Here is a 15,480-nt window from a genome sequence, read left to right as displayed (position 1 = left end):
ATGGCTGTATTGACTGTGAAATCCTTGGTGAGGTTATAGTTAAACAGGAAAAACTGCTTTTTTTTCTTTTTCCATGTTTGCAAATTGTATTGCAAACTGCATTGGTAAGAAAGCCTGGAGTAAACTGTTATGGCAAAGGAGAAGTTTTGCCACTAAAGTTGTCCCTGTTCAGAGTATATTAGAACTCTTTTAATAGACTAGCTCTACAAGGAAGCCAGCATCAAAACCTAAACTAAACTGCTTTTAATAATGAAGCAACAGGACTAATTTTGCCTCTTGTGAAAGAATTGTTTTCATCAGTAACAGATGGTTTAATAAAAAAGTAAATTAAAAGTGTCTTCACAACTTGCTGTACCTCCTCTGGTATCCCAGAAAATATGTAGATTTAAAATTGGTATCAGCTGTAGTGCTGCAGTAGTAGTGAACTGATCACCATCTGGAATGAGCAGTGTTACATGGGGCTGAATTGTGTTTAGGTGAAACAATGAAATTACAGAATGAGAAGCTTACTTAAAACATATGTTTTGACAGGGGCATAGCTGCAATGGATGTAACCAGGCATGATACCACTGACTTTTGTTTGGAGTTCTGAAAAGGTTAATGAACTTAACTCTGTGTTCACTATTTCAGTACTATTTTTAAGGTACAACTGCTGAAGTGAAAGTGCATCTTTTAAACTACTTGTGTGTACCCTTAAACTATCACTACTTTAATGATGTTTCTCCCTTCAGTTTAGTAATCTAATACCTCTATAAATTGTGAGATCCCATGGCATAAGTATTGCTTGGAGCTCTGGTAAGCCATACCACCATTGAAATAGCCTTAAAGAAGACTCTCTTCATTACTTTTCCTTTTGTTAAGCCAAGCTATGAAAATGTAGTAATTTAACCAGTATTTTGCTAATACACAAATTGAGCCTTGCAAGCTTTAAATTTGACCTCAGCAAAATCTTAGTTTGGATACTTTGTATGCAGATTTCACTGGATTTCCAGATAAGGTCAATTATGCTTCACTTAAAGTCAAATAGATGTGCTGCTTATCATTTTTAAATGATATGCATTGCTCAAAAAGTTCACTTGCACTGCTCAGCCAAAATGAACATTTATAATTTTCAATGATTATTGAAATTAACAACCAGTATATGTTTTGAAGTAGTTCTGAAGCTGAGTATAAAATTTCTTCAGATTCCTAACCAGTAATTAAGGACTGAATTTTTTTTTTTTTGTTGGAAATGAGATTCATTTAAATGCAACAAAAATTACTTAAACTTCAGAAGCCTTTGAGGTAGTTGTAACGTGGTTGGGTGTGTTGACTCAACTCTAAATGTGTCTCGAGTTTTGGGAGGACTGTATCATGATCAGCACTTCTGTGAAAATTTGAAGTATATCTTGTTTTGAAGACTACTATAATCTTTTATTACTCGGGCAACCTAATTCTTCCTTTCACTCCTTTGTACTCAGTGTCAACAGGATTAAGCTTAGTAATAATGTGCAACTTGATGTATATTGTAAGCATTTCTTATATTGGAGGAAGAGCTTGTAGGAAAGCTCATCAGTCCAGTTGAAATAATTGGAAAGGTAGCAATGCTTCTAGAGGCTTTCTTCAGAGTTTGGATCAGCTTGGTTGTTAATCAGATATATGTTTGAAAATGGTGAATTGATTTGATGAATTAATTCAGATGCCTCAGTGCTTTCATCTGTATCATTTCCAGGAGAGCATTTGATGCATCTGCATGAAGTATGGTTATATTTTGGAGTGCAAGTATGTAGGTCTGTGGACGTTTGTATTTGTAGAGGTACTAGCAAGTTGTATACTTGAAATACAGAGTAGACTTGCCCCATTCCTGCCTTGAAAGAACCCTTGGTGGTGTACACAGCTAAGCTGAGTTTGCAGAGTAACTGTTCTGTAACCTGGGGTGCCTCTGTCATCGTTTTGCTCTTAAGTGCCTTCCAGAATACTAACTGTGCAGTAATTTTGTGTACTGACTGCAGTAATTTGTGTGCTGACTTGAAGGCCTTAATTTTGTAATTGAAGCCTGTATTTTCAAGATGCACCTTGTAGGGTTATTAGAATAAAATCAAATAAGTGGTTATTGAGATGAATGTAAAGACTTTCTTCTGTAGAGCCAACAGTACTTTCACTGTGTATGAGGTCTGTGGGATCTGTTTGGGACAAAGACACAGAGGCAATATCTCTGTGTTGTAGTGACTGGTGTACACTGGTGTAGGGGCTTGCAACTCACTGGGACAGTGAGATCTGAAACCTGAGGCATGCTTCTAGATGTAAATAGGGACCTGGTTGGGAAGACCAATCAAAAAACATGGTTTCCTGGCACCTTGCTTCAGTGGTAGGATGACTCAGATTATCTTGCTTGTTTCACCAGCTCTATGAAATCCATAAACACTAGTCATAACTGATCAGCACTGTGCAGAGCCATGTTTTTCTTGCATATGTTCTCATTCAGAAAGGAGCAAAGTATCTTCAGGTAATACTCTAGGATGGTGGTAAGTGTGAACTTTACTCTGTCTCCAGCCCCTCTTCCATCAGTGCCCAAAATACTGATTGTAATTGCCGATTGGAGCATTTGCACTGGGAGCTTTAGAAAACCTAAGGGAACTTCCTGTTGTGGGAAGCACTGAACCTAATCTTACATAATGAATCAAAGTAAATGGATAAGCTATTAAAACTGACTTAAAGGGCCTTCTTCTTGTAGGTGGTTTTGCTTTTGTCTACGAAGCTCAAGATCTTGGAAGTGGCAAAGATTATGCTTTAAAGGTAAAATGAATTTATATCACTATAGGTTTATAAAGTCTGTCTTTTTGCTTGATGCTTTAGCATGACAGTTAATCCTTGATGTGTGCTACTGAATGAGTCAGTTGGAAGAATCCAGAATGATAAAGTGGTGTTTGTAGCATGCTGTACCTATATTTAGAACGGTCGTTCCTGTTAGGATCCTGGACTTTATACTTAGATGCCAAAGATGGGAGTTGCTCTATTAGGTACTGCTGGTGTTTGTCTTCATTTGGTCTAGAAATTCATGACCCTGCCCCCAGGCATTTTGTTACATGGGTAGAAAGATTTTTTTCTGAGTTACCTGAAGTAGGGTACAGGAATATTTTCACTCTGAAGAAGCAGATTTACCCTACCAGTTAGCCTGCCTTTTTACTTTCAGAGTAAGTTTCATCAGTATTAAAAATAATGCTCCACACTGACTCATTGGTCAAACGTTCAGCCTGGCACTTTTCAGACATACCTCTGAATTGTTTTCTGAAGGCCTATAATAATCATATAAGAGCTGAAAAACTGAAGTATTATGGAAAGGACAATAAAATGAAATCATTTACTTTATCATATTTTGTTGCAAAAAAAAAAAAATCGTATCACTTGTGTTCACCACAAAATGGCTTCACTTCTGGAGTAGGGATGTTCTGTGTCTGTATCAGTACAAAGACATCTATCTTGGAGAGAAAGTGAAAAGGGTAGTATGAGAGGTGGGAGAGGTAAGATAGCATTACATGACCAGTAAGTACTTGGTCTGGTTTTTCGCTTTTCATACCACATCCTACAGTAACAAAACCTGTAACAAAGCCATATAGTATGCATGTTCAAAATGTCATCTAGAAGTAGCCCCATTTAAAATTAATGGATAAAAGGTGAACTGTTACTGTAATTCCTCTCCTTTGTAAAACTGGTACATTTGGAGCAAATGCTCAGATTGATTCTAGTAAAAATGTTCACTCCAAATCCAAGTGATATTGGAAATAGTAATGCTTGATTTTGCTGCTGGTTGCTCAGGTACCATTGAAAAAGTTGGGCTACGTAATTTGGAAAAGTTTTAGTTGGAGTGGGTTGAGGATTGTTCCTAAAGATTTGAGGCAGAATATGAATCTTTCCTTGTCAGTGCACAGTGCTGTAGCCAGGAGACCTTAGTGTTTTATACAACAGAAAACTGTCAGAGCAATTACTTTGAGTGTCAAAGGTTACAACTGCTCAGTTATCACTAAACCTGAACAGTACAGGTAACTGGAAAACTGGGTGTTACATTTATGGTAGTATGTCCAAATGTAGAATAAGCCTGCTTTTGCTGTCCCATTATAGCTCCTTAGGCTTTTGACTACTGTGTATCCATTTTGTGTTCTGGAAAAAAAAAATAGCTGTGCACTGTTTTTCTGTGAGTTTTAATAACTATCTTCTAAATTATTCTGTTTTCTGACAGCGATTGTTGTCTAATGAAGAAGAAAAGAACAAAGCCATCATTCAGGAAGTTTGTTTTATGGTATCCTTTTCTGGAACATATTTTAATGATTTAATTGCCTGATATCAAACAGTTCTGAGAAACAGAGGACTGATCTACAGATTCACTTCTTTCCATGCCATACACTGCTTAAGAGCACTGACATTCTGAGGAAGATCTGGGTTCCTGGTTTGTCATGATTATGACACGAACATCCAGCAAGTTCAGTTCTTCAAAAATTGCAGGAATTCAATGTGTGCAGATCACAAAGTCTGCACTAGCTACAAAAGTTATGTACTTTGTCTACCAAGAAGTGAAATTCTTATTTGGGCTTTCTTGCAGTCCTGTGACTGTGGTCAAGAGACCTTTTGACTATCCAGATGATATTTAGATCTTAAGTAGACTTCCCTCACATGCACTGGATTTATTGTGGTTTTGAGTACTAAAAACTTTGCTTTTACTCTCAATGTTTCTTAACTTCTGCCTCAGATGAGTCTTACACTAAACACCATTCACTAGATGTACACTTGCAAGGAAGAGACTATCATAGCATTATACATTTTCTAGCTACTCTGGCTGTATCTTGCCACGAGTAAAGAACTGAATGTTATTTAGATGTTTTTTCACAGCTTAGGCTCATTAAAGCATATCTACAATATTAACTGTTGCTAGCTTTCCAAGCTATAACTGTGAAATTAAATTATTTCCCACAGCTCTGACTAAAAGGTTGTAAAGAGATGCATAAGATATAAAATATCACTCTAATTTATTCTAATTTGGTGGATCCAACTTGCCCTTTATTTTTTTTTTTATAGCTTTCTTGTACTTACAATGTCTTTCCTTTTTTTCTGAGGCTTGGTGAATGTATCTTGCAAATAGCATGTGTTTGTCTCATAGATATGGCTCCCCCCAGTATATGACCAAGCTGGTGCACATCAGGGACAACAAAAACAGGCATAATGCAATGTAACTTCCACTGGCAGGAACTGAGATTACTTACATTTTACTTGATACTTTGAATTTTTGAACTGGAAGTGAAACATGGCAAAGATTTTAGTATGAAGAATTATTACTAATGATGGGAGGATAAGCTCCTTGGTCTTTTAGAGCTTTTATTTGTTTGGAACTTTATTTTAATTATTTAGAATTGGAACGTAACATACTTAATTTGGAAAGGCAGGTTGATTCAATAACCTTTTCTTAGCCAGCTAGCTAGAGAAGCAGCTGATAATTAAAAGGTCTCTCTGGTACTTGTGCTAATGCCTTGTAGTCATTGTCAAAGACAAAAAGAAGTAACTCGGTCTGTTGTGAAGTCCAGTTTGCTCAGAGCTTTAATCACAAAGATATATATTTTTTAATGTTTTATTTTGACTTTTTACTATATCACATTCAGTGGCATCCTTGAAGTCTGTTTTTTTCAGCTGAGGCATGGATTTCCCTGTTCTGCTTAGTATTTTAATTGCAGCTGTAATGCTTTCTGTGGTTTTAAGCTAACATTTCAAATGAGCTATCTGTGAAGTGCTGTATTCAATAGTATCAATGAACTTGGCAGTCATCTTCCTTGAACATGTTATCTCCAGAAAAAACTTTCAGGTCATCCCAACATTGTCCAGTTCTGCTCTGCTGCGTCCATTGGAAAAGAAGAATCAGACACAGGACAAGGAGAGTTTCTTCTGCTTACGGAGCTGTGTAAAGGTAAACTTTCTTTCCCTAGCAGTGAATATTGTTTCTGACAGCTGTTTTGCACAGGTTGACTCACACCGTGGAGGCTTTGAAAGCCTCTTAAAGGTAGCATAGTTCAGTGGAGCTAGAGTTCAACCTCATCTTTTACAGGATAAGGATCATGTTCTTTGAGACTGCAGTTCAACCTCATCTTAAATAGGGGATAATCATTAAGGTCTTTGTGTTTGTGATGAATCAGTGGAAGGATGAGGAGGGCTAGTTTCTTAGAGCACCATTTCCTTTGGCACTGCAGTCAGTGTGGATTTGCCATTTTAAGAATATTTATCTAATATTACAGCTCAAGACTGAAAATCCTCATTGATGAGAGGAGTGTTTGTTTGTTCACGCCAAGCTTTCAGAATTATCAGTGTTCTGTGTGCGCTTATGTGAATTTCTCTGATTTCCTGCAGGACAGCTGGTGGAATTCTTAAAGAAAGTAGAATCCAAAGGACCTATCTCCTGTGACACTGTTTTGAAGATCTTTTATCAGACCTGCCGAGCAGTACAGCATATGCATAAACAGAAGCCTCCTATTATCCATAGAGATTTAAAGGTGCGTTACAGTGTTTAAATAAAGGATGAATTTTTAAACAACAAAGGAGCCTATCAGGCTTAATCAGAGTTGAGGCTGTTGATCAAATACAGTGAACGCTCTTGACTGTAGTGCTTACATGTATTGCCTTGCCAAGGCTACTGGATGTCAGTGAAGGTCATTACTGAAATACTTGCATCTCTTCAAGCAACATCTTTTTCTTGTGCTTGTGGTTAGTACTACTTGTACTCTATCTGAACAAGCTGACAAAAAACTAGTATATCATGGCTTGCTGATTAAGCTAGTCTTTAAGTGGTTTGCTTTTGATAAAATAACCAGTTACGACTTGTGAGTTGTGGTTTTGGGGTGAGCAGATTTTCTAAGAAGAGGTAAAGCTTTGAAAGGAGGAGGTAATGTTGGATTCTCTGTAAAAGATTACTTAGCCTTTGAGAAGTTTTAGAACCATCAGCTGGCATTGTGTTTTAGGGCTTGTTTTTAACTTGAATTTTAAAACTTGGTAGGCATAATTCATTATAGATTTTGTTTCTTAATTTTTTATTCTGTTAGCCTTTACCAAGATGCTATAGGGTTATACTGTCCCTTTAGAAACTTTGGAGATTTGAAAGGACTTAATCTGTATTTGAATTTTGTATTTTGAAGTCAGGGCTTCACCTTTACCTGTACACTATGCCTTAGATGAAGGAGACTTAATCATCAGTAAGATTCTGCTGTACTACAAATACATTTGAACCTAATGGAAGGAGGTGGTCTTTGTACACATAAACAAAACAAGAGAAAGAAGATTTTTATTCCTGTAACAGTGTCTGAATTTTACACGTCTGTTTCCTGCTTGATATGGTGTCAGCTGAGTATAAAAAAGGAAAAATTGTTCCTCCTTAAGTAAGCAGGTACTCCGTTTACTTTGAGGGAAGGAAAATGAAACCAGTTTTTAAAAGTAAACGTGTGCTAAGTGTTTTCAGCACTGTTGTTGATAGGTTTGATGTTAGACACTAGTATAGCCCCTTAATATAAAATTAGCTGGAGTGCTTATTTTTTTTCTTAGTGCCATTGAGCAGTATACTAGGTCATGTCAAAGAAATTTTAACCAAGCTGGGATAGAACTTTCTTGGTGTTGCTTTCTAGAATAAAGTCTTTTTATTTTTCACTGAAACTTCTATACACTGGCCCCTAGACAACCTTGTAGAAAAGGTGCATCTCATCTCTGAAAAAAGGGGTAAAAACCTATTTACAAATAAGCATACAATTCTTTACATAGCCAGCTCCATAGAAGTTGAGCTAATGCTGTAATTCAAGGTCTGTTTTTTCTTATTGAGTAATGGAAGTTACTGGTAGAGATAAAATATGGAAAAAGGCAAGAGTTCTGTTTCATGTTGGTTTCATGTTTCAGGGGCTGCAAAGCAAGATTAAGTTATAGTTGTGCTGCAATAGGCAAAGACCTTACTACAGTTGGGAGCCAAATACAGATCATTTAACTGTGCTGCCCTTTCCAGAGGCTTCCAGCAGCATAAAAAACTGCTGATAGGACAAAGTTTTGAGCCAACCTCAAATGAGACCTGAGATGCTAGTGTAGCTTTTGGGAATGGGAGTAGTAGGGTGAAGTCCTAACAGGTTTTTCTCAATTATTTTGACTAAAAGTATAAGGATTTATGAAGTTCTACAGTGCATCTTAAAGATAGGTTCGCCTTCATAGTGGTGGCCATTTCTGTCCTCCTGTGATTTTTTTCCCTTGCTTGTCAGTGTGGTGCATTCTTTGTTCCTGAACCCCTTTGGACTAAGTTCACACTTACAATCTGTGTGTACAGCACTGTAAGAACCCAGCTAGTTACTGAGTTGTAAAAATTCTAAGCTAGTTAGAGGACAATTTGTAAAACATCAGAGAAGCATTTATATTTTTATTGTCTGAATTTGGTCTTTTCAGGATTTGCCATGCAACGCACTGCTAGTCTGCATAACACAGGTCATAGAGCCTGTTAAAATCTGAATAATCAGCTGGAGTGTTGTACATTATTAGCAACCTTTACCAAAGCACAAAAACCAGAACATATGTGCACAGAAACTTGATCTCTGGTCTTACTGTGACCATTTTTAGCGTATAAATTTAATTTGATGTTGAATGCCGGCTCTTATTGTACATGGAGATAAGGAAAGGTTGTACAACACAGAAGGAAATTCAGATTACTCACTGAGATCAATACTCTAACCACGCCATTAACAGAGTTTGTCTTTCTGTAGGGTAGTCAGAATTAATTTTTATGGTGGAAGAAGTTGGAAGGGGCACGTGTAAGGAAGGCTAGTAGGATGTTCTGAAAGCAGATGTTTTACAGAAGGAGGTCTAGAGATGACGTGGTTTCAAAGGGAAAAGGAAGACAAACCTAGTTATCTGAAGCATGGTGTTGTAATGTTAGTAATATGCCTCAACTTTTAAACCTTCTACTGACTTCATACAGAGATACAAATTTTCTTTGTCAGCCCTTTTGTGGTTGACACCCCACAATACTTCTGCCCAATACCTGTTTTTTCCGTCCCCTTAAGTTTCTTCCCCATTTCACTTAGCAATCCAGAAAGGTTGGATTTTATGGAGTGTAAAAAGGGAGGGATGACGATGAACTATTCAGGCAGCACAAGGTCCTCAAATTAGCTGGTGTCTGTCTCTACACGGGGTCATGGTCGCCTCTTTGTGGGTGTCCCTCAGCAGCCGCCTATTTCTACAAGTACCTTCCTGTTTTGTCTACAGCAGTCCTAACCTCTGTTCCACTGCGATTAAGCCAACCAGTATTGAGTTTTATGCATGAAGACATTTAGATTCCAAGATACTGCTTGGAAGCACTTCTGCAAGTGGCCCTCTGAAAAACTGGCCACCTCTTAGACACTAGTGAAATGATTTTTTTCTTTGTTCCCCTGGGATTTATTTCCTGATCTCTTGAATGTTTCCTGCTCATAGTGTTTTTGGTGCTTCCTTTTAAAAAATTGGCTTTATTGCTACTGTATACATCTACAGTACTGTCTGAAATCTTTGTGCTTCTGTAAACAGCATTATGGGCTAAAGTGCGTATTTTTTTATATATATATGCACAAGTGAGTTTATATTTAAAAGCATGTGTGTTATTGTATGGAAAAAAAATGAAATCTTTAATTATTATTCTACCTCTTTTTGAAGGTGGAAAACTTGCTTATTAGTAACCAAGGGACCATAAAACTTTGTGACTTCGGTAGTGCTACAACTATAGCTTACTATCCTGACTACAACTGGTCTGCACAAAAGAGAGCAGTGGTTGAAGAAGAGGTGAGACTATTTTAATGTGATTAATCTTAGTATCAACAGTGGATTAATTTAAATGTTACCGTTAATCTGATATTGATTCATGAGACTTACAAGAAAACTGATGACTCTTTTAGTTGTAGTGTTGTTACGAAACCAAAGCTTTATGATTTCTGTTGCCAGAGTTCAAACACAATCTGCAGTTACAATCATAGCACGTGTACTGTAGCTGCATATATATACAAATGCTGCTTCAACTTGAGCAGTGTCCATTCTGCAATCTGGTGTGAAAATAGAAGTGATTTCTAGAGTTTATTCTAACTGTGCTTTTAACAGGAAGTCAAAAACTCAAATGCCTAAGTGATTCCCACTTTCTCATCTGTTTTTCTCTCAGTTGAATGATATATAAAGAAGCAGCAAGTTTACTCAGCTGAATTTTAATAGGCAGTATTGCAGTGCCTGTAGGACTACAGTGACAGTGTGGTTTTGCACCACTGCAAATATGTTTTTGCAAAGTGCATTTGTTCTTAGTTCTTAGTTCTTTGTTCTTAGTTTAGAGTTGAGGGTAATGCTGGTAAATCAAATATAAGCAATAAGGTAACAAATATAAGCATAAGGTAACATAATACATCAACTGGACTCAGACTTTTAAGTATGGAGAAACACAGTGACAACTAAAGTTCATGCATGCAGCTTCTGATATCACTCTCCCTGTTTTGGAATCCAGCATCATTGGAGAGAAATCCACTGATTTCTGGTGAAGAAAAGATTATGTTGTACTACTGTCTTGTATAGTCTGCAAAAAAACAGTAGAAAAGGTCTCTTCAGGGATCTTTGTGAACGTAGCTTAACCCTTTGGATGTGACTCCACTGTCATTGAGTGTGACAAGGAAGTGAGAAATACACACTGAAGCATGAATTCACTTCTTTGTTTATTGTTGATTTTCTGTATTTGTGTCCATATCCCTTTTTGCTGTGTGTAGAACAGTTATTTTACTTTGTGCTTTGCAGTTTGGACTACCATCTTTAATCTGGCCTTTTATCAAAGCTGTTGGGACTATTGCAGGATTCAATTGATGGCTTCTGCCTTGACAAGTATTTCTGAAATTAATTTTCTGCATGGAGAGCTTTTTCCTTGGTTGAATGCTGTTAGAGCTTATTATTCAAGTTTCTGTTTCATCGAATTATAGAACTTCAAGAAATTCTATCTTCTGCAGATCACAAGGAATACAACGCCAATGTACAGGACACCAGAAATGATAGACTTGTATTCAAATTTTCCAATTGGTGAAAAACAGGACATTTGGGTAAGAAATTTTTCTGTTGCTGTATTATAGCTGCTTATGTCATAGTGAAACTGATTTTGCAGTCTTCATGTTAATTTGTTGATTAAATAAAAACACCAAAATAAACACAAGATAGACTGTCTTGTGTCAAAATAAACTTAAATAGTATGAACTGTGTATCTAAATATTTAAAGAATGAGATATAGGATTTAAGGTTTCCTCCCAGAGCTAACTTGACTTCCACTGTGAGAGGCAATGACAGTCAGTAGAAATATTGCCTAGTTGGAGCTTACCACCGTAGAGCCTGAATACTTAGAGTCCTTAGCATGAAAGGCAAAAATTTAAATCTCTGCAATGCACGTGATCCAGGGGCAGCCTGTTGCTGAGTGCATAATGGTTGTGCCTAGGTATTGCATCTAGGTAAAATACTTACAGATAAAAAGGATGAGAATGATGCAGAAATCATTCATGCTTTGTATAGAAAGGATGATAAAACTGTTAACATTCAATAAAAGATCTGTAGCCAGAATCAAAGGTAAATATTAGATCCTCAGTTGTATCTTTTTCAGTTGTGTAATATTGTAACAGTACTGAGGTTGTGCTTAGGGACTTAGTTTATTGGATGTTTTTTAGAGGCAGGTGTCAAGCTGTTATCTGTATTGGCAGTGTGTCAAAAGACAAATTGAGAAAATGTAATATTGGTGCCTTAAATTTTTTATCTGCGGTCTCAGAACTTCATTCAATTTCTTAAGTTAGCTACAAGATATTGCAGAAACTCTTAAACAGTTTCTACAGCTGTTGGCAACTTTCTTCTAGCATGTGAAGCAACACCAAGAAAAACACATTTTTCTGACCTTGTGGTCACTTCACATACATTAAACACTGGCAGTGTGTGAGCCAAGATTGCATCCAGTTAAACACAAAGCTAGAAATGCACTTAACAAAAGCCTCACTCAACAGGGTGTTGGAATTTACTTTTTGTTTAGAATAAGTCTGTATCTGTCTGTATTAACATGGTGGTTGTCTTCTGCTTGTCTTTGGAAGATCTGTTCCATTTACCATGCCTTCACTGGAACATATTGTTCTGTGTTTTTTCATTTATGCTCTGGGTTCAGTGAAAACATGCAAAGTATTTGGCAATGAAATGTGGTGTTGTCTCAAGAGGAATAACTCATCTTGTAGTTTGTGGTTAGGATAAACAAAACAGTTTTCTGAAGAAGGCAGGTAGGGTGAGTAACACGGTTGCAGTCTGTGTGCTTGTCACTGTGTGAGGTTAAAAGCATAGAGGAGATAGGAATGGCTTACTTGGAACATGAGCATAGATGGAGCATTAGCTGTCAGCCACATAGACTCCACAATGGGAATGTGATTAGATATTGATTGTGAAATTAGAGGTTCTTAAGCTTGGCCAACTGCTTTCTGTACATTTCCTACCCAAATCTAGAGATATTCAGAAAATAAACACTACACCCAAATACCTTTAGTTCCATTTTTTTCCCAATTAATGTGATTTCCTGAACTGAAATTCAACTGAATTCCACTGAAATGATAGCCTTTACCTTGTCATAAAGATTTTTTCTCCATTGAAATTATCTTTTGGCTTGGAAGGCCCTTCATACACTCCCACTCTTAGAAATTTATGAAGAAACAGAGTGGGCTTTGGAATACATTAATGAGTAAAATTTCAAAGTTGGGTTCTCCTTACCAATACCTAGTAAAAAAATTCTTCTAGTCAGTTCAAGACATCTTGCAGGTTTTCATTCTGTTGAGCTGAATGATCTCTTTAGATTTCATGTAGTTTAATTCTATTGAAAAAGTTTTTTGGTGTAATACCTGTGTATCATCCTGTAGTCATACTGTAGAACTTCATCATTTTTAGTGAGCTGTTTGTTGCCTGAAGCTGGTCAGTGGAAAAATAACAGTATGGTGATTTGTTTCAAACAATCCCTTCCCACTGCTCCTACCTCCCCTCTCCCCCTTCTCACTGCCAAACCACTACCATAACACCCCTTATTGCAATTGGAATTGCATTTTAGCCAAATTGAATCGCAATTGGTTTTTAAAATATTCAAAATCTATCACTGTTACAATCATTAAGTTACAGATAAAGCAGAGGGAATGATAAAACATTCTCTAGCAATTAAAGCGAAGACCAAATCCAAGTAGTCTCCTTACTTCTGTGTGTTCAGCTGATTGCCTTTGTGCTTTTCTTCCCCGTGTGGTTGTGGATGCTGTCTTGTTATGTGCATGGTGTCTCGGACTGCACAAGGAGTGGTTTCATTCCTGCAACTAAACTATGACCTTGCTTCTTTGTAAACAGGCATTTCTGTGGCAGAGTAGGTGGTATTTCCTGTACTCCCCTGCTGGATTAATTAATGTGGACTGTATGACACTTCATTGTATACATTACAGAGAGCTTTTTATCAACAGACTGACAAAAATGTACTTGCTATGCAATCATTCATAATTAATATATGCAGTTGATTTCTGGCCCTGGATTGAGAGACTCAGTACTGTTTTGAGGAACTAAATCTCAAACCTTTGAGACTTTAATAACATGCAAAACTTTGAAAACTTCTTGGGGATAAATTGACAACCAAGGACGTTTGGAGATGGTGCACACAGAGGACAGGAGGCAGTGAGTAGATTTCTTATCAAATATCTTTACTGGCTTGTTTTATTTGTGGGGCTTATAAAAGCCCATATGCTCATCAACTAAGCTGGGGTTCAGAAGAAACTTCAAGGAGCTGTTGTGCAAATGTTTTCTTGGAGGTATCGAATTCTTTATTATCAAACTTTTATAGGCCAAATGGAATGTGGGTCTATAACTCCACCAGTATTTTTCATATGTCAACTTCTATGAAAATATATTTATCAACTTATATTTACTTAAGTAACAAATGAAATTATCCTAAGTAATCCATAACATCTGGGCCATTCAGAGATTAGTATTCAAACCTGACTTCTGGCTTTGGTGGTTGTTCCCTTGTCAGATTGCATGTCTCAAGTTTGGGCACAGCAAGGAATTTTAGAGTTCCCAGGATGTGGTAGTCCTGGTTTTGTTATTTTTGAGGCTTAAATGAACCTGTCTGAAAATGATCTTGAATTTTACTTGTTATAAGAATTGAATAGCCTTCTAATTGTAGGAAATAAAGGAATGATAATTTCAGACTAATTTTCTTCAAATCTTTGTCAAAACAAGCGTTTTAGAGATGATGTTGTATTCCCCCTACTGTCATTTAAACAAATTGATTAACACTTAAATGCTTACCTACCTGATGCATTACATAACAGAATGTATCTGAGTTAAAATACAAAAGACCAAATCCCATCCCCACAAATAAAATGATTCTCCTTGAAAAGCCCGGTATGAAGATATGAAGTAAAACTTCTGAACCTTTGTAAGAAAAATTGTGTTTTTGAACATGTTCAGTGTTGCAAGACTACTCACCTTTGTATACTGTGAAATTCATAAAATGGATTCATTGTAATGCTTTTTAAAAATACAGGTAGGAGATTCCCTGAAACTGAGAACTTCCATGAAAGGGGGCAAAACCCCATGAACCTATTTAGCAGCAGTATAGCTACTTTGAGCTCTCTAATTGACATGCCAAACAAACGAATGTTTCACTAAGTATTCTGACCTCAGAGAAACATCAAAACTAATTATTTCTAAAGGAGTGTGAAGCACTGGGACTATATATAGAGTTGCATGAGTCAGCAGTTGGTGATTGAAACCTGTGATTTGCAAACAGTATTAGGAAGCTCAATCAATTTCACAGTCTAAAATTCTGCTTCAAATATCATTGCCTGAATTAAAGACAGCACAAACAAGAAGAACCAGTCAATGGGTTCATAAATTAGAAGATTTGTATTTTTAAACTTTTTTCATTCTGTGATAAGTTTCACACAAAGGTGGGTACTGCAGAGCTCCTTTTGTCCACAGCTGTGGGTGCCTTCCAGCTTCTTGTAGGACCATGACACTATCACAGGATACGAGATAAGGTGTAGAGGTACAGGGTAAGGTGTTTCTTTTTCCTTGGGTCAACACCCTTGTACAAAGTTGCAACACTTCTTTGCTGACTGGTGGAGACGGAACAGGACAGAAGTGTGCCATGATCTGCTCATGTCACTGTCCAGGGCTGCAGCTGTCAAAGACAGGAGAACCACCAACTGAAACAGCCACTTTCTATTGCCATGGGCAGCCCCTGTGTCCCTGCCTGGGCCTCTCCCAGCCTCACATGAGGGTTGTCCATTCCATGCCTCCATAATGGCCAGAACACACCCATCCTGGGTGAAAAATGTTAGCTCCCTGTAAGACCACCAGAGGTTAGTGTTATCTGTCCTGTAGACTGTTGGCAACTCTCCAGCTCAGTGGCAGAGGAGGAAAAGGACAGGACTGTGCTGTGTTCTGGTTGTTTCACTG

At 37.2% G+C, this 15,480-nt stretch overlaps 1 protein-coding gene across 1 annotated transcript in view; it reads left to right on the top strand.

Annotated features, from left to right (window-relative positions):
* The window catches only part of GAK (cyclin G associated kinase), a 65,517-nt gene that overhangs the window by 8,517 nt on the left and 41,520 nt on the right, over positions 1-15,480 (top strand). Inside the window, exons 2-7 of the mRNA XM_074165802.1 lie at positions 2,714-2,775; positions 4,217-4,276; positions 5,815-5,929; positions 6,367-6,509; positions 9,667-9,792; positions 10,986-11,075. Coding sequence (XP_074021903.1) covers positions 2,714-2,775; positions 4,217-4,276; positions 5,815-5,929; positions 6,367-6,509; positions 9,667-9,792; positions 10,986-11,075 — 596 coding nt within the window. The remainder of the gene's footprint in view (positions 1-2,713; positions 2,776-4,216; positions 4,277-5,814; positions 5,930-6,366; positions 6,510-9,666; positions 9,793-10,985; positions 11,076-15,480) is intronic.

The sequence above is a fragment of the Numenius arquata genome, chromosome Z (assembly GCF_964106895.1).
Source record: "Numenius arquata chromosome Z, bNumArq3.hap1.1, whole genome shotgun sequence".
In the NCBI taxonomy this organism is placed as follows: domain Eukaryota; kingdom Metazoa; phylum Chordata; class Aves; order Charadriiformes; family Scolopacidae; genus Numenius; species Numenius arquata.
This window is presented reverse-complemented; position numbering and strand designations above follow the sequence as displayed.